Source organism: Staurois parvus, unplaced genomic scaffold (assembly GCF_062004578.1).
Source record: "Staurois parvus isolate SC_StPar_1 unplaced genomic scaffold, SC_StPar_1.0 ptg000796l, whole genome shotgun sequence".
In the NCBI taxonomy this organism is placed as follows: domain Eukaryota; kingdom Metazoa; phylum Chordata; class Amphibia; order Anura; family Ranidae; genus Staurois; species Staurois parvus.
Window position 1 is genome coordinate 1,252,318 of NW_028318592.1, and position 20,183 is coordinate 1,272,500.

Genomic DNA, 20,183 nt, shown 5'->3' on the forward strand with positions numbered 1-20,183 from the left:
GAGCAGGGGCGTGTTCAAGAGGTAGGTGGTGCATGGGCAGGGGCGTGTTCAAGAGGTAGGCGGTGCATGAGCAGGGGCGTGTTCAAGAGGTAGGTGGTGCATGAGCAGGGGCGTGTTCAAGAGGTAGGTGGTGCATGAGCAGGGGCGTGTTCAAGAGGTAGGTGGTGCATGAGCAGGGGGCGTGTTCAAGAGGCAGGCGGTGCATGAGCAGGGGGCGTGTGTAAGAAGCAGGCGGTGTGTGAGCAGGGGGCATGTTCAAGAGGCAGGCGGTGCATGAGCAGGGGGCGTGTTCAAGAGGCAGGCGGTGCATGAGCAGGGGGCGTGTGTAAGAAGCAGGCGGTGTGTGAGCAGGGGACATGTGCAAGAAGCAGGCGGTGCATGAGCAGGGGGCGTGTTCAAGAGGCAGGCGGTGCATGAGCAGGGGGCGTGTGTAAGAAGCAGGCGGTGTGTGAGCAGGGGGCATGTTCAAGAGGCAAGTGGTGCATGAGCAGGGGATGTGTGCAAGAAGCAGGCGGTGTGTGAGCAGGGGCGTGTTCAAGAGGCTGGCAGTGCCTGAGCAGGGAGCGTGTTGAAGAGGCAGGTGGTGCATGAGCAGGGAGCGTGTTAAAGAGACAGGTGGTGCATGAGCAGGGAGCGTGTTGAAGAGGCAGGTGGTGCATGAGCAGGGGGCGTGTTCAAGAGGCAAGTGGTGCATGAGCAGGGGGCGTGTGCAAGAAGCAGGCGGTGTGTGAGCAGGGAGCGTGTTCAAGAGGCAGGTGGTGCGTGAGTAGGGGGCATGTTCAAGAGGCAGGCTGTACATGAGCAGGGGGAGTGTTCAAGGGGCAGGTGGTGCTTGAGCTAGGGCCGTGTGCAAGAGGCAGGTGGTGTGTGAGCAGGGGGGGTGTGTGTTCAAGAGGCAGGCGGTAGTTGAACAGGGGGTGTGATGACTCAACAAACCACCCAGTACAGGCATGCCGTGTGTCTGCACACAGAGTCCTGTGCCTCTTAATAGCCAGCCAAAAGATGAAAACTGACCACACTAACACAGATCAGCTTCTGTACTTCATGTGGTCAGTTTAGAACAAAGAAGAAAGGTGATTGGCTGGATCCACCAGCTATTTCAGATGAAAGAAGTACATGAAAACGATAGAGACTATGATTTATAAAATACACATGTGAACACACACATAGAAAGGATTTAGGATTATCAAATAATAATGCACAATATGTATTATTTATTTATTTCAGGTACTTATATAGCGCCGTCAATGTACGCAGCACTTTACATATATATTGTACATTCACATCAGTCCCTAACCCTCAAGGGGCGTACAATCTAAGGTCCATAACTCACATTCATACATACACATACTAGGGACAATTTAGACAGGAGCCAGTTAACCTACCAGCAAGTCTTTGGAGTGTAGGAGGAAACCGGAGTACCCGGAGGAAACCCACGCAGGCACAGGGAGAACATGCAAACTCCATGCAGGTGGTGCTGTGGTTGGGATTTGAACCAATGACCCGAGTACTGCCAGGTGGAAGTGCTAACCACTTATGCATGCACACTCCCTGTACCTGGACGTCCTGCTTCCATATTATTCGCCATCAAGTAATATATAAAGAATGTACAAGATATATATATATATACTGTATATGAAGTGTATACGAGTCAGTTCTCAACAGGGGCGGACTGACCATTTGGAAACTCGGGCATTGCCCGAGGGCCCGGGGTCAGTAGGGGGCCCCATGAGATGCCCCTGGTACCTTTTTCATAGGCTTTTTTGAGTTTGGGCAAGGACACAGGGGCCCCATGATCCCCTATTGCCCGGGGGCCCCATGATCCCCTATTGCCTGGGGGCCCCATGGGTTGTCAGTCCGCCCCTGGTTCTGAATTCTGGTGTTGAGTTCCAGATTTTGCAGGAATGTTTCACACACCCGTGTCAGCAGCAAAGCAGAAGTATGTGCGTACACCGACCCTTCTGAAACTGTCAGGGGCCCCATGAACAGCAGTCATCTTGGGGCCCCGGTCACCATGAATCCCGTGTTGGGATACTTAGTACAGACATAGTGACAGATTCCTTGTCTACTGGCAGGTGGCAGTAAAGGACTGAACGAGTCCAAGACCGATGGACTTTTCCTGGCAATTGCTGCCTTCCGGGGCGGTCTGATCTTCTTGACGGATTTTCCCCGAATTCTGTTTTTCACCCTTGGAGGAGCCGGGCCGACATTTCCACGGGATGTTGGTGAATGAAGGAATCTGAGAATGGTTCTCTTGGCACTGAGCGTCATAGGATTGTCTGCAGTGGTAAGTGACCCCCTCGTGTACCCAAATCTATCAGACTCCTGAGTCGCAGAAAACCATATCATTCAAAAGCAAAAAAAAAAAAAAAAAAAAGGAGTTTTGCCTTCAGCTCTACTTTATTAAATCAAAAAACAAACATCTATTGTATTGCAGCTTACCCATTCTTAGATGTGACGGCTGCAGTAGTTTTCTGTTTTAGGCTTTCATTCTTTTATCTTCATCTGGCAATCCAGCTAGTACGTCTGTTGTTTTTCAACAGAACACGCTGTCCTGCAGATCGAACAGTTACAGGGAGGAGACAAACCATTTAACACTGACAGGGGTGCTTGCAATGATCAGCTGTTATTTATTGACATAAAACTTTTATCCCCAAAAGGAAAAAAACTGTTTTAGATTTATTTAATTGTATTTATTTGTGCAAAACCTTTATCTCTGAAGAAAAAGCTGTTTGCTGTAACTGCCATTAAAGGGGGTGATTTACTAAAGGAAAATAGATGGTGCACTCTGCAAGGGCAGTTGCTCCAGAGCTTAGTAAATGAGCAGAAGCTCTGCTGACTTCCATCATCCAATCATGTGCAAGCAAAAGTGCTTTTTTTTTTATTTTCCTTGCATGTGATTGGGTATTCTTTGCAAAGGGAAACTTCACTTCATTTACTAAGCTTGGAGCAGCTGCACTTGCAGAGTGCACAGTCTATTTGCCTTTAGTAAATCAACCCCAAAGTATTAATTGGAGTTTGGCTTCAATCGATTAGTATATCTAAATCTGCTAGTGCATCTAAGACTCCCATCCCCCCCAGACTGACACTGCTGGTGTCCACGGTGCCCCCTGTGCTCCTTCATCCAGAGTGGGGGGCACTGTAACCCTAGGTTCACAGCTAAGTGTTTTGCAGAAACCTAACAAGCCTGCTAGTGCATCTAAGACTCCTATCCCCCCAGACTGACGCTACTGGTGTCCAAGGTGCCCCCTGTGCTCCTTCATCCAGAATGGGGGCACTGTAACCCTAGGTTCACAGCTAAGCGTTTTGCGGAAACGCAGTACGGTCCATTTAACATGATTTCCTATGGGACAGGTTTACATCTGCGCCTTTTCACCTGGTGCGTTTTTTGGAAAGGGTCAGGGACTTTTTTAAATGCAAAAAGTTGCATTTTTGGTTTTATAGACTTCAATGGAAATGCTGCAGAAAAGCATGTAGTGCGTTTTTGCTGCATTTTTGCATTTAAAATCTGCCTAGCAACTAGAATACAAAAATGAACCCCCGCAAAATGCATCAAAAACACATCAAAAAATGACTTCTTATCTCTACCCCGGCCCGCAATGCATTTTAAATCTGCCTAGCAACAAAAAAAAAAAAAAAAAACGCATCAAAAATGGATGTGCAAAAATGCAAAAACGCACCACAGAATGCAATGCAGAAATGGATCAAATGCAAACTGCATAAGTGTGAGCCTAGCCTAATACAGGAGATGTGTTACTGGCCAGATCACCAGGTGAAAACAGAAGGGGAAAAGCCTAACAAGAAAACAAATGCAGCTACATCTAATGTTTGGAAAGATACCACTTTAACTATTTTTTTTTTTATTGATGATTTTTTTTTTCCATTTGGTTTTTTAAAAGGATTCTTTTTTTTTTTTGTAGTGTATTAAAAAGCACAAAGTTAATTAAAAAAAAGCGCGAATAAAATAGAATTGGTAAAAAAAAAAAAATCCTTTATTTAATTTGCAAATAACATTGCAACGCTTTGTATCAGTTTCATAATTTCAGCGTCATTTTCAACAGGACAAATTATAGAATGAAATACGTCATTTTTAACCAAAATATATATTTTTTGTGGAAAAAAGTATACATTTTATTTTTTAATTTGACTTTGTTTGTACAATTTGAGAGCAGTAATTCTAGGTCTATTATTCATGGTTAACTCTTAAGCAGGGGTGGACTGACCGTTTGGAAACTCGGGCACTGCCCGAGGGCCCGGGGTCAGTAGGGGGCCCCCATGAGTTGCCCCTGGTACCTTTTTCATAGGCTTTTTTGAGTTTGGGCAAGGACACAGGGGCCCCATGATCCCCTATTGCCAGGGGGCCCCATGATTTGTCAGTCCACCCCTGCTCTTAAGTGATGACTTGTAGGGGCTTTTAAAGCATCGCCTATGGAAAATATAAGGTGCTGAAGTTTGTCGCGGTTTCACAGGCTCATGCGATTTTAGGATTTGACGTGTTGGGTATCTATTTACTCGGCACAGGCTCACCTTTTATTCTTTACCAAAAATTGGCTAAAATAAATTGGCTAAAATTAACTTTAGTGTATTTTTTACTGAAATTTTGCATTTCCTTAACCGTTGCGCTAATATCATGTGACATGAAAAATTGGAGCTACCACTATTTTATTCTCTAGGCCTGGGCACGGGTGTCAAACTAGCGGCCCTCCAGCTGTTGCCAAACTACAAGTCCCATGAGGCTTTGCAAGATTGCCAGTTACAAGCATGCCTCCCAAAGGCAGAGGCATGATGGGACTTGTAGTTTCGCAACAGCTGGAGGGCCGCCAGTTTGACACGCCTGCTCTAGGGTATCTGTTGCCAGAAAATATATAATGTTTGGGGGTTTATGTAATCTTAAGACCTTAAAGAGGTAGTAAACTTTTTATATGTTTATATATATATATATATCAGGGGCAGACTGACAACTCATGGGGCCCCCGGTCAATAGGGGATCATGGGGCCCCTGTGTCCTCACCCAAACTCAAAAAAGCCTATGAAAAAGGTACCAGGGGCATCTCATGGGGCCCTCTACTGACCCTGGGCCCTCGGGCAGTGCCCAAGTTTCCAAATGGTCAGTCCGCCCCTGATATATATATATATATATATATATACACTTTTACCTACAGGTAAATTTATATTAACCCCTCGCCCTCCAGAGGATTTCCCCCCTTTCCTGACCAGGCCATTTTTTGCGATACGGCGCTTCGTTACATTAATTGCCAATTGCGCAGTCATGCAACGCTGCACCCAAATGAAATTTACGTCCTGTTTTTCCCACAAATGGAGCTTTCTTTCGGTGGTATTTGGTCACCTCTGTGTTTTTTATTTGTTTGTGCCTTACTGATAATTTAAAAAAAAAACAATATTTTTTACTTTTTGCTATAATAATAAAAAAATGTAAACAGTCAACTTTCTTCATAAATTTAGGCAAAAATGTATTTTGCTCCATGTCTTTGTGAAAAAAAAATCTCAATACGTGTAAATTAATTGGTTTACGTGAAAGTCACTGTGTTTACAAATGGCGGTATAGATACTGGGATTTTTACTTTTTTTTTCCTACTAGTAATGGCGGCAATCAGCGACTTTTAGCGGGACTGCGGAGCAATACAAACCAGTGTGCTGCTGCTGACAGGAGAGAGACCTGTATTGTTTACATACAGACCTCTCCCCCCGTCAGTGTTCCTCGGCGATCACCAGGTGCCGGCGAGGAATCTCCGGCCAGAAACCAGTGATTGAAAGCTGAAGCCACCAATGGCGGCGCAGGTAGGGCAGCGCATGCGTGCGCCCCCTACCTGAAAATGCAAGATCACATATACTGTATACACGTGATTTTGCGCAGCCCTGCCACCCTGTAGGAGTAGTTCTACTATAGGGCAGCAGGGAAGTGGTTAAATGAATATTTCCTAAACATGCATCTGTTATGAGATATTCACTTTTTTTTAAAGCCGGCGCATGCGTGCCGCATACCCGTACTACCGATTTTTTTTTTTTTTTTCCAAACACAAATGCAAAAACGTCTCTGGCAGCGAAATAACATCATATACAGTTCAAAGTTCGTCCAGATTAATGAAGCAGTAAATACAATGTTACTTTCTATCTCTCTAGTTCCCATGTAAACAATGTTTTATAAAGGCTCTGTGGGAAAGGTGCTTCCCATGTGCATCGCGGGTGAACACACTGACCTCCTGTTCTGCATTTGGGAGCCAATGTATTGTTAACACTTTCCCACCCAGTCTATAGTAAAATGACAACCAGGTGGGACTTCCATCAATCTGAGTGGACGTCACAACTGGAAGTTGAAAAACAACAGACCTACTGGCTAGATTACCAAATAAAAATAAAGTAAGAAAGCAAAAAAAAAAGAAAACTAATGCAGCCATCACATCTATGATTTGGTAAACTGCAATATATTACATGTTTTTTTGGGGTTAGATGCACTTTAATAAGTTGCACCCACTTTTCCAGCCCTATGTAATGATGTATTAGTGGTGCTAAACTCCAAGGGCCACAAACGTGTTTTTACTGCTACCAGGTAGGAGACCCAACAGCACGACTTGTTGGAAGAGAATGTTGTCTTAGCTGGGCAGAGGTCCGGAAAGCATGCCATGTCGGCAGCCTTTTAAAAATCTGATCATATGACGTTGACACGATGATTTCCTGACGGCTTGGCTGCTGTTCAGTTCAAAATATTCCATTCAGTCCTCAGACTGCAGACGGCCACAAGCAGCAGGATTACAATGTACCTGGCTCATCTGGCAGTGTGGAGCATGCTGGGAAATGCAGGGGTGGTAAGTGACCATCAGAACCAGGATTGTGCATTTATGGGCATTTTATGTGACCTTCCATTGTACTGCCTGACAGAACTTCCCAGGCTGCCACTGCTGACCTGAAAATGCTGGTTATCTGGCTGTGATGACTGACTTTCGGAGTTATAGACCAGGATTGAGCATGCAGATAGGGAGTCATCACTGACTGCATGCTTGTTTCTATTGAAACGATTGAAGCCATTAGATCAGAATGAGGATTAAGGACTGAGAACCACAGCTTCATACAGCAATGCTTTTCTATGGCAAAGTTAGAACTGGGTTAAAGTTGTCCCGGATCCATAAGGTCTGGGGGCCCCAAACATAACTGCTCCCCCTTCCTAACACAGCCGTTCACTTTCTGTTTATTACATTCTATTATAAACGCACACCTACATGTGACACCTATGTATTACACTATCACAGGGAAACATTTCCGAGAATTCACTGCCTTAGGGGTTTATTGCACTAATTATCTGAATGCAGTATTGCACAATCAGCTATGTGTAGCAATGGTCCTAGATCCGGTTTATGGCTCAATCTATTTTTGTATGTATATTATGGGGATTTTCCCTATATTTTCGATAGATAGATAGAAGATAGATAGATAGATAGATAGATAGATAATAGATAGATAGATAGATAGATAGATAGATAGATAGATAGATAGATAGATAGATAGATGGATGGATGGATAGAAGGAAAGATAGAGAGAGAGTCATGGCCAAAAATATTGGGGGGGGCCTGCATTTCTGTTAGATAATGCAACTCTTTGCCCAGAAAATTGGTGCAATTACAAATGTTTTGGAATTCTCATGTTTATTTCTTTTGTTTGTATTGTTATGACACAAAGTGGAGAAACAAAAAGCTAAATCTGACACATTCCACCCACAACCCCCAAAATGGACTGGCCAAAATTATTGGCACCCTCATTTTAACCACATGCCGACCAGCCACTGTAGAAATACAGTGGCAGGTCGGCACGGCTGCACAAAACCACGTTTTAAAACGTGCTTTTGAAAAACAGATAGGGGGTGCGTGCGAGGCACGCCGCCGCCCTACCTGCGCCGCCGATCGTAGCCACGGGTGTCAGTCGCCGGCCGTGTCCCGGGGATTAGCGGCAATCACTGACAGAGAGCACAGCTGCAGTAGCTCTGCTTTCTGTCAGTTCCCTGTCAGCTCCTGACATGCTGACCCGGAGGGAAGAGTTTATCTCTCTGGGTCAGCATGTTTCCGGTTTCCATGCAGTACACACCCCGCCCCCTAGTAAAACACTCCCCTCACACAGTTAACCCTTTCAGTGAATAAAAAAAGTTAACCTCTTCCTCCCCAGTGCCATTAGTACAGTGTCAGTGTTTTTTTTTTTGCACTGATCACTGTATTGGTGTCACTGGGGATATCAGTGACCCGAAGTCAGTTCCCCCCCAGTGTCAGAATGTCTGCCGCAGTCCCACAGTCCTGCCATAAGTCGCTGATCACCGCCATAAGTCACTGATCGCCACCATAAGTCACTGATCGCCGCCATTATTAGTATAAAAAAATTTTAAAATCCCAGTATCTTTCCCGCCATTTGTAAACACTATACCTTTCACGTAAACCAATTAATTTACACGTATTGGTTTTTTTTTTTAGCAAAGACATGTCGCAGAATGCATTTTGGCCGAAATTGATGACGAAATTTGATTTTTAAATTTTTTTTTTACTAGACATGTTTTATAGCAAAAAGTCCAAAATATTGTTTTTTTTTCTCAAAATTGTCAGACTTTTTTCTAGCGCAAAAAATAAAAACCGCACAGGCGATCAAATACCACTGAAAGAAATCTCTATTTGTGTGAAAAAAGGACATCAATTTTATTTATGTACCGTATTGCATGACCGCGCAATTGTCCGTTAAACTAGCGCAGTGCTGTATAGCAAAAAAATGGCGTAAATTGCAGTATTTATACCATAGTTTGTAGACGCTATAACTTTCACACAAAGTAATCAATATACACTTGTTGGGATTTTTTTTACCAAAAACATGGAGCAGAATACATTTTGGCCTAAATTTATAACCAACTTTGAGTTTACTATATATTTTTTATAGCTGAAAGTAAAAAATATATTTTTTCTTCAAAATTTTTGGTCTTTTTTTGTTTATAGCGTGAAAAATAAAAAGCACACAGGTGATCAAATACCACCGAAAGAAAGCTCTATTTGTGTGAAAAAAAGGACGTAAATTTCATTTGGGTGCAGCATTGCATGACCGCGCAATTATCAGTTGAATTAGTGCAGCGCCGACCCCCCACCATGTGTGACTGTAGGGACTGGATTCTTTTCTGTAAAGACCTCATATCTTTATCTGAAACCAGTAGAATGATGGGCTTTACCAAAAAGCTGCCATTTTGTTTCGTCTGTCCAAAGCACATTCTTCCAAGAGGATTTTGAATTCCTCAGGTACTTTTTGGCAAACTCCAGTCTGGCTTTTTTCTTTTTCTGTGTCAGCGGTGGGGTCCTCCTGGGTCTCCTACCATATCTCTGTGTCAGCGGTGGGGTCCTCCTGGGTCTCCTACCATATCTCTGTGTCAGCGGTGGGGTCCTCCTGGGTCTCCTACCATATTTCTGTGTCAGCGGTGGGGTCCTCCTGGGTCTCCTACCATATTTCTGTGTCAGCGGTGGGGTCCTCCTGGGTCTCCTACCATATTTCTGTGTCAGCGGTGGGGTCCTCCTGGGTCTCCTACCATATTTCTGTGTCAGCGGAGGGGTCCTCCTGGGTCTTCTACCATATCTCTGTGTCAGCGGTGGGGTCCTCCTGTGTCTTCTACCATATTTCTGTGTCAGCGGAGGGGTCCTCCTGGGTCTTCTACCATATCTCTGTGTCAGCGGTGGGGTCCTCCTGTGTCTTCTACCATATTTCTGTGTCATCAGTGGGGTCCTCCTGGGTCTTCTACCATATTTCTGTGTCAGCAGTGGGGTCCTCCTGGGTCTCCTAACATATTTCTGTGTCAGCAGTGGCGTCCTCCTGGGTCTCCTACCATATTTCTGTGTCAGCAGTGAGGTCCTCCTGGGTCTCCTACCATATTTCTGTGTCAGCAGTGGGGTCCTCCTGGGTTTCCTACCATAGCGTTCCTTTTCATTCAGATGGCGACGTATAGTGCGAGCTGACACAGTTGTACCCAGTGCCTGAAGGTCAGCTTGAATTTGTCTGGAAGTTGATCGAGGTTCTGTAGTCACCATTCCAACAATCCTTCGGTTCATTCTGTGATCAATTTTTCTCTTTCGTCCACGTCCAGGGAGATTAGCTACAGTGCCATGGGCTGTAAACTGCTTGACAATGTTGTGCACAGTGGACACAGGAACATTAAGATCTTTGGAGATGAACTTGTAACCTTGAGATTGTCCATGATTAGCCACAATTTTTGTTCTAAAATCCTCAGACAATCTTTTGCTGCTCATTCTCTTCTCCATGCGGCACACAGAGACACACAACACAAAGGTGGAGTAAATTTTTCACCATTTTAACTGGTTGCCAATGTGATTTCTATATTGTCGGCATCATTAATTGATACAAGTGAGTTTAATTACAAATTACAGGAGGATCACAAACTTGGAATGCAATTATTTTTTATAATTGTGAGAAGGTTCCAATCATTTTGTCCAGTTCATTTTTGGGGTTTTGGGTGGAATTTGTTAGATTTGGCTTTATGTTTCTCCACCTTTTTGTGTCATATCAATACAAACAAAAGAAATAAACATGAGAATGTCAAAACATTTGTAATAGCAACAATTTTCTGGGTGAAAGTGGTACTTTATCTGACAGAAATGCAGGGGGGACAACAGGGGCGGACTGACAACTCACAGGGCCCCCGGGCAATAGGGTATCATAGGGCCCCTGTGTCCTTGCCCAAACTCAAAAAAGCCTATGAAACAGGTACCAGGGGCATCTCATGGGGCCCCCTACTGACCCCAGGCCCTTGGGCAGGGCCCGAGTTTCCAAATGATCAGTCCACCCCTGGGGGACAATATTTCCTTGAAATGTTCCCCATGTTGTCATGTTACAACCAGAAACGTAAATGTACTTTATTGGGACTTGATGTGATAGACCAACACAAAGTGGCACATAATTGTGAAGTGGAAGGAAAATGGGAAATGGTTTTCAACAATTTTCACAAATAAATCTGTGAAAAGTGTGGCGGCATTTGTATTCAGCCCCCCTATCAATACTCTGATACCCTTAACTAAAATCTAGTGGAACCAATTACCTTCAGAAGTCTCTTAATTAGTAAATAGAGTGAAAGATAGAACAACAAAATATCAGAATTTTTTTGTTTTCAAAATTCAAAAACAGAATCACCAAGAAAAAGGATCCCCTCCTTGTGTCAGTGTTTTGTTGAACCCCCTTTTGCTTTCAGCCTTTAGTCTGTTGGGATGTCTCCACGAACTCTGCACAGTTAGACTATGCAATATTTGCCTGCTCTTCTTTGCAGAACTGCTTGAGTTCAGTTACATTTGATGGCGACCAAGTAATTCCACAGACTTTCTTTCCATTTTCCGGGTATTGTTTATGGCCGCATGGCGTTCAGCCAAGGTGTCATGCTCAGCTACTGATAAGATTTTGGAATAGGATGGTCAGGCCACAGGAAGGTCCTTGGCTGCATCACGGCTCTTCAAAGTCACTGAAAATGCCAGTATTCCGGTGGAGAGGTCTGGGTGCCGGATCTCCAGCCAATACAAATAGAAGCTGATGGCTTAGGTTCAGCTGCTCCCTACAAAACCGGGGCCCCTCCTAAAGGGCAGAGGTCACCCAAATTGAGTAATCCAGGAAGAACGGAGCCGAAAATAGAGCCAAACAAACCTTTCTTATGCAGGCCATAGACGGGGAGAAAACCGGACGTTTTTTTTTTAGAAAAACGAAAAATCGGTCGTTCAATCAGCTGACATTACAATTGGTAAAAAAAAGTCGGCTGATTTTCGTCCCGTCTACGGCTGGCAATTAATAAAAAAGCGGTGTCCCTGCAGAGAGCTCCACTATATTTGACGTTTAACCTCCTCGGCGGTTTCCGATTTTTGGTGCTGAAAGCGGTACATTTTTTTGCATGGAAATATGTAGTTTTTTATTGTAGGCTGTAATTTTTAGGAATAACTCACTGAAATCTGTCTGAACAAGAGTCTAGTAAACATCCCGGGTAGGATAAAACTTGAAACACGAAATCATAAATGATAATTTAATTAATAATCATAAAAAATAATAATATAATAATAAATTTAATTCAATAATATAATCAAACCAAAAACACTGAAATGTGAAATAGAGCGCCAAGTTCGCACATCGCTGAGCAAAGTCGCAAAATCGTTTTCAGTGTCTGATGAGGAATTTCCCCCACGAATCATTATCACTCAATTCTGCAAGTGGTTCTGATTTACTATCGCTGTTCTCTAGCCGGTCTAAAACCGCTTTTGACGTAAAGGGACGCTTTTTGGATGCCATGGACTTTTCTAAGTTTCCAGGCAGAAAGAACAGTAAAAATGTAGGCAGGGCGCCGGACAAAGCAGTAGGGACAAAATATATGTGAAATGCATTGAAAAAGCAATGTTTTACTATATAATAATCATTTTTTAAAAAATGAAATTTTTTTAAAATTTCAAATTTGGCGCCCGTACGTCCCGACGTCACAGGGACCGGAACACGGAAGCCGGATGCCGGCATCGGCCGGAGGAGATGGCCGGGGACGCTGCAGGGGACACATCGCAGGAGCGAAGGACAAGGTAAGTGCTGCAGGGACTGCCTGAGCAACGCGGCATGGTAAGCCGAGTGTAGCTCGGGGTTACCACTATTGGTACTGACATTTTACCCCGAGCTACACTCGGGAATACCGCTAGGGAGGTTAAAAGAAGAAGAAATAGAATATGAATAATAATAAGAAAAAGTTGCAACATTGTATCTATTTGTATCCATTTCGGATACAGATGTTTCTATTTGGATACAAATAGATACAATGTTGCAACCCTTATACTTTTAAATGTCAAATATCATAGCTGAGCTCTCTGCAGGGGCACCGCTAATAGATTTGACATTTCTAAGTATTGCGGTTGCAAACATTGTATCTATTTGTATGGATACAAATAGATACAGATGTTCTTCTTTTTCTTTGGTCACGGCTCATGCGCATTTTTTTAATCGGGAAAAAGATCGTCCGATTTGCCCATCATTGCCGTGAAAATCGGCAGATGGGCAAAATCGGCCGTTTTTTCCCCCAACATGAACGATTAAAAAAATGTGTCAAAATCAAGAAAACCGCCCGACCAATTCAGCCACTAACGATCCGAAAATCGACCGATAATTTTTTTGGACGAATTTTCGGCCGGTTTTCTCCCCATCTATGGCCTGCATAAGTGTCCAAATTGATTTATTTGATTTCAGCAATGACCAAAAGAAAAAAGGTGTGTGCCGCGATTTGGGGGTCAAATCAGCAGCTGCTCTGCACTGACACAGGCATTACACGCGGCATATCGTCCTGGCTTTGATGTGTCCAGGATCTTTACACTGACTGCATTAGACACTGTTTTAAACACTTAGGGCCAGTTCACACTACCAGAGCTGCTGTTAGAAACCACGGGGCCCAACACAGCCATACTAATGACACTGACTGGGAAGGGGTTAACATTTAGACCGATCAAGGGATTAACTGTGTGCCTAATTATGTGTAATGTGTGCTGCTTTTACTACTAGATCTCTGTTTCTTATCCCTGATTTGCAGGGATGAGAAACTGACAGATCACTCCCTCTGTACAGAGCTCTGTGTTGTTTACCAACACAGAGCCCTGGGCTGTGGTTGTACACAGCTGATTAGCAGACCCTGGCCATGAATCAAAACATTTCTCCTGTCACCCTGCAGGGCTGGGAGAGGGGTGGCAGGTGTGATGTTCTGCAGAGATAGAAGAGGAGTGACAGGAGAGATGTTCTGCAGGACTTGGAGTAGGGTGACAGGAGTGAAGTTCTGCAAGGATAGGAGTGAGAGGAGAGATGTTCTGCAGGACCTGAAGTAGAGTGACAGAAGTGATGTCCTGCAGGGCTGGGAGAGGGGTGACAGGAGTGATGTTCTGCAAGGATAGGAGTGACATGAGAGATGTTCTTCAGGACTTGGAGCAGGGTGACAGGAGTGATGTCCTGTAGGGCTGGAAGAGTGGTGCCAGGAGTGATGTCCTGCAGGGCTGGGAGAGTGGTGACAGGAGTGATGTTCTGCGGGACTTGGAGTAGGGTGACAGAAGTGATGTTCTGCAAGGATAGGAGTGACAGGAGATATGTTCTTCAGGACTTGGAGCAAGGTGACAGGAGTGATGTCCTGCAGAACTTGGAGTAGGATGACAGGAGTGATTTTCTGCAGGGCTTGGAGAGGGGTGACAGGAGTGATGTTCTTCAGGACTTGAAGTTGAGTGACAGGAGTGATTTTCTGCAGGGCTTGGAACAGGGAGACAGAAATGATATTCTGCAGGATTTGGAGTGGGGTGACAGGAGTGATGTTCTGCAGGAATGGGAGAGGGGTGACAGGAGTGATGTTCTGCAGGAATGGGAGACGGTTGACAGGAGTGATGTTCTGCATGACTTGGAGTAGATTGACAGGAGTGATGTTCTGCAGAGCTTGGAGAGGGATGACAGGAGTGATTTTCTGCAGGGCTCACAGCACGGAGACAGAAATGATGTTCTGTAGGAATGGGAGAGGGATGACAGGAGTGATGTTCTGCAGAAATGGGAGAGGGATGACAGGAATGATGTCTTGCAGGAATGGGAGAAGCATGACAGGAGCGATGTTCTTCAGAGCTGGGAGAGGAGTGACAGGAGTGATGTTCTGCAGGAATGGGAGAGGGATGACAGGAATGATGTCTTGTAGGAATGGGAGAGGGATGACAGGAGCGATGTTCTGCAGGAATGGGAGAGGGATGACAGGAGTGATGTTCTGCAGGAATGGAAGAGGGATGACAGGAATGATGTCTTCCAGGAATGGGAGAGGGATGACAGGAGTGATGTTCTGCAGGAATGGGAGAGGGATGACAGGAGCAATGTTCTGCAGGAATGGGAGAGGGGTGACAGGAGCTATGTTCTGCAGGAATGGGAGAGGGGTGACAGGAGTGATATTCTGCAGGAATGGGAGAGGGGTGACAGGAGAGATGTTCTGCAGCAATGGGAGAGGGGTGACAGGAGTGCTGTTCTGCAGGACTTGGAGTAGGATGAAAGGATGTACAATATATTGTACTGTATATAATGCAGGTGCCTGCAATGTGGAATCCTAATGATAATCTGGTCATCGATGGATCGTTTTCTCTGGCTCTAATAGATTCTGCCATCCATACAAACTAGGAGACAGACATTGTCTGTCCCTCAGTACAACCCCCTCCCCCCAGGTCAGTCTGCCCCCCAATACTATTCCTCCTGGGAAATTTCCTTCCTCGCTGGCTCCTGGTGGTTAGGTGAACATCAGCAGAGCCGTGGATAAGGGGGTAACACCAGTCCTCCTGTATGGGGCCCAGATGTGAGAACTAATGGTGATCGGCACGGGGGGGGGGGGGGCACTGGAACCAATCCCCTGTATGGCTCTCTCTGCAGCAGCTGAAAGCTGGCTTCTCTCCTCTCCCTCCTGCTGGCTTTCAGCTGCTGCAGAGAGAGCTATACAGGGGATTGGTTCCAATAACCGTCCCCCTGTCGCACCCATCCCCCCACCCCTGTGCATCATAAGTTTCCCCTTACTGCCCAGGCCCCCCTGTGCGCCCCCACCCCCGTAGTGCTGCCAGCACCCCTCCTCTCTTTCCCACTGGCAGCTGCAAGCACACAATAAGATCCTTCAGGATGGAGAGTGGGGGAAAGGATCTGGTAAATATGTCACATTTACCAGCCCCTTCTGTTCCTGAATGAACACAACGAGTGATTAGTACCGATCACTCACTGTGTTTATTCATAACTAAAGCATAATATAAAAAAAAAATTTTTCGGAGGGCCCTGTCCAGTTGGCTGTATGGGGACCCGTGGTTTCTAACCGCAGCCCTGAACATCAGCACCCCTCCACCCCCCCCCCACCTGCACCACCCAGCCAGCAACGGGATCTGTTGCATGGTAGCGGGTATTGGCAGGCGCGGTTGGAGCGCCTCAAGCAAGTTGGAATCACAATCCCCCTTCATGGGTGCAGATTGTGTCAGAGTACAGTGCGCCCCACCCCCCTCAGGGCCCGTATGCACTGCATTTAACCCCTTCATGATGAAGGGAAAACAAATCTTAATGCCTGAAACCAGTTTTGCAACTTGGATGTGTGTTAGATATCATCACAAGTGTGTGTATCCGGGTGCTTTGTACTTTGTTTTTTAGGATTTCATTTGGTGATCAATGGTAATGGTATCCTGATTTTGTAGATCAGGGGTGTCAAACTCCATTTCATCGCAGGCCGTATCAGCATTATGATTGCCCTCAAAGGGCCGGTTGTATCTGTAAGACTACAGTTGCAAGAAAAAGTATGTGAACCCCTTGGGATTACATGGAGTTTTGCATGAATTAGGCATAAAATGTGCTCTGAACGTCATCTAAGTCACAGCAATAGAAGAACACAGTCTGCTGAACATAATACTACACAAACATTAGATGTTGCCATGGTTTAATTGCACATAACATGTAAACATTCACAGTGCAGGGAGGAAAAAGTATGTGAGGCCCTAGCTTAATGACTTCTCCCAGAGCTAATTGGAGCCAGGAGTGAGCCAACCTTGACTCCAGTCAGTGTGATGATATTGGATGTGTTGCTGACAGCTGTCCTGCCCTTAAAAAACACACACCTGTTTTGGGTTTACTCGTTTCAAGAAGCACTGTCTGATGTGAACCATGCCTCGCAGAAAAGAGCTCTCAGAAGACCTACGATCAAGAATTGTTGACTTGCATGAAGCTGGAAAGGGTTACAAAAGTATCTCCAAAAGCCTTGATGTTCAAGTGTCCACGGTAAGACAGACTCTATAAAATGGAGAAAGTTTAGCACTGTTGCTACTCTCCCTAGGCGTGGTCGTCCTGTAAAAATGACTGCAAGAGCACAGCGCAGAATGCTGCATGAGGTAAAGAAGAATCCCAGAGTGTCAGCTAAAGACCTACAGAAATCTCTGGCACATGCTAACATTTTTGTTGACACATCTACAATAAGGAAAACATTAAACAAGAATGGAGTACATGGGAGGACACCACGGAGGAAGCCATTGCTGTCCAAAAAGAAGATTGCAGCACGTTTGAAGTTTGCAAAAGAGCACCTGGATGTTCCACAGCACTACTGACAAAATATACTGTGGACAGATGAAACCAAGATTGAGTTGTTTGGGAAGAACACACAACACTATGTGTGGAGAAAAAAAGGCACAGCACACCAACATCAAAACCTCATCCCCACTGTGAAACATGGCGGAGGGAGCATCATGGTTTGGGGCTGTTTTGCTGCCTCAGGGCCTGGACGGATTGTTGTCATTGATGGGAAAATGAATTCCAGAGTTTATCAAGACATTTTGCAGGAAAACGTACGACCATCTGTCCGCCAACTGAAGCTCCGCAGAGGATGGGTGATGCAACAGGACAATGACCCAAAGCATACAAGTAATTCAACAAAACAATGGCTGCACCAGCACAGAATACGCCTTCTGGAGTGGCCCAGTCAGAGTCCTGACCTCAACCCGATTGAAATGCTGTGGCATGACCTTAAGAGAGCGATTCACACCAGACATCCCAAGAATATTGCTACACTGAAACAGTTCTTAGCACAATACCTCTACTCCCCAAATCTCCCCTTCCTAGCACAAATCCTCTACCCCCCAAATCCCCCTCTCCTAGCACAAATCCTCTACCCCCCAAATCCCCCCCTCCTAACACAATTCCTCTACCCCCCAAATCTCCCCCTCCTAGCACAAATCCTCTACCCCCCAAATCCCCCCTCCTAGGAAAAATCTTCTACCTCCCCAAATCCCCCTCCTAGCACAAATCTAACCCCCCCAAATCCCCCACTCCTAGCACAAATCCTCTACCCCCCCCAAATCCCCCCTCCTAGCACAAATCCCCTACCCCCCAAATCCCCCCTCCTAGCACAAATCCCCTACCCCCCAAATCTCCCCTCCTAGCACAAATCCTCTACCCCCCAAATCCCCCCCTCCTAGCACAAATCCTCTACCCCCCAAATCCTCCCTCCTAGCACAAATCCTCTACCCCCCAAATCCCCCCTCCTAGCACAAATCCTCTACCCCCCAAATTCCCCCTCCTAGCACAAATCCTCTACCCCCCAAATCCCCCTCTCCTAGCACAAATCTTCTACCCCCCAAATCCCCCTCCTAGCAAGACTCCTCCCCATCTTGACACGTCGGAATAGAGGAGGAGCCTAGGGGAAGCAGTTTTGACAGGCGGACGGTGGGGACAAATTCGGCCTGCTGCAGGGATGTGATTGCAGCTTTCCTCACCTTTCCCTACCCCTATTATTTGCTGGGGTGGGAGAACAAACACTGCACAGAGGCAATCCTGCAGTCTCAATCCAGGAGAGCTGTAGTGGCAGGAGGGAGGAGCTGGAGGGGAGAGAGAGCACAGCCTGCACCTCCTCTTGGATCTCTCACCACCAGAGAACGGTGGTGCATGTGCACATGAACCGAATTTTGGAAGATGGAGAGACTGAAGAGTGAGAGAGGGTGGTATTTATGTGGACGGTTAAATTAACCCTTTCAGGGAAATTCATATCAGGAGTGAACAAAAGATATATCTACACAATCTACAGCTCGTAAATACTTGTTTCCATTTGATAAATGGGTGAATCAAAGTAACAACCAATAAACACATTGTATAAATAGTTACAGAGGTGGAGTTGTGTGCTCGCTCAGGGCCAGTTGTAGTAAATAGAAGATTGGGGCAGGAGTCGCACAGGTGGCTGTGAGTCATGGACAAGGCATGTCTGGCATCTGGGTGGAGCGCGCTTCGTCTAACGTGCCAGGAAGTTCCGTGCTCTGTAAAGTGCGTGAACGACCTCCTCCGGACTTGTAACATTTGTAACTTTCCATTTCTAAATTAAATTACTATTTTATTTATTTCAGGTACTTATATAGCGCTGTCAATGTACGCAGCGCTTTACATATATATTGTACATTCACATCAGTCCCTAACCCTCAAGGGGTGTACAATCTAAGGTCCCTAACTCACATTCATAAATACACATACTAGGGCCAATTTAGACAGGAGCCAATTCACCTACAAGCATGTCTTTGGAGTGTGGGAGGAAAACGGAGTACCTGAAGGAATCCCACGCAGGCACAGGGAGAACATGCAAACTCCAGGCAGGTGATGCTGTGGTTGGGATTCCAACCAACGACCCGAGTACTGCCAGGCAGAAGTGCTAACCATTTAGCCACTGTGCTGCCCATGAATTGGTACCTCGCTGCCCGCCTGTTGATGACCTTGGCTATTCCTGTGACCTCGCTCCTGTATTGGATTTACTTGCAGCCTGAGTGGCTTATTGATTAAAAAGTTTACCTTGCAGCACTGGGGTCCTTGGTTCAAATCTCAGCCTGGACAAGGGTTGCCACCTCATCCCACCAAACCCGAACACATATGAATTTCACAGGTTCTGTGGCTGATTAAAGTGGTAATTAAACTCACTGAGTGCCTTATCTGCATTAAATCAGCCACAGAACCTGTGTAATTAATGTGTTTGCTTTTAAAGGGATAAAGTGGCAACCAGGGGTGGACTGACAACTCATGGGGCCCCCGGGCAATAGGGGATCATGGGGCCCCTGTGTCCTTGCCCAACACCAAAAAGCCTATGAAAAAAGGTACCAGGGGCATCTCATGGGGCTCTCTACTGACCCCGGGCCCTCGGGCAGTGCCCAAGTTTCCAAATGGTCAGTCCGCCCCTGGTGGCAACCCTAATCCCAGCCTGGACACTATCTACATGGAGTCTGTATGTTCTGCCTGGGTTTCCTCCCACACTCCAAAGACAAGGCCAGCAATAGTCATGCTGGCCAAACACGCCTCCCACCATGCTCCTGTAACAGGAACAAAACAGGGCACCATGCACTTGTAGTTTGGGCAAGCTCCACCATCTTGGATGCTCCTGGAATGAAGCCAGGGCCGGGACAAGGGGTGGGCAGGAGGGGCCGCTGCTCTGGGTGCAATGGTTTACTATAGGAATGGGGGGGGGCGCCTTCCTTCTGTTACAAGGCTGACAGTGGCATTGATTTTGACAAGCGAGAGACTGCCAGGCGTAGGATTCCCTAAGCTTGCACATCATGAACACGTAATGGGGGGGTCGGAGTTTGGCTTCTTTGCCCTGGGCACTGGACGACTTGTCCCAGCACTGACTGAAGCCCACCTCAAGA

At 45.9% G+C, this 20,183-nt stretch overlaps 1 protein-coding gene across 1 annotated transcript in view; it reads left to right on the forward strand.

The window, feature by feature from the left end:
* Positions 1-2,163: 2,163 nt before the first annotated feature.
* Positions 2,164-20,183, forward strand: part of LOC149444253 (tumor necrosis factor receptor superfamily member 10B-like) — a 64,176-nt gene continuing 46,156 nt past the window's right edge. The window contains exon 1 of the mRNA XM_089654753.1: positions 2,164-2,287. Coding sequence (XP_089510879.1) covers positions 2,246-2,287 — 42 coding nt within the window. The 5' untranslated portion in view covers positions 2,164-2,245. The remainder of the gene's footprint in view (positions 2,288-20,183) is intronic.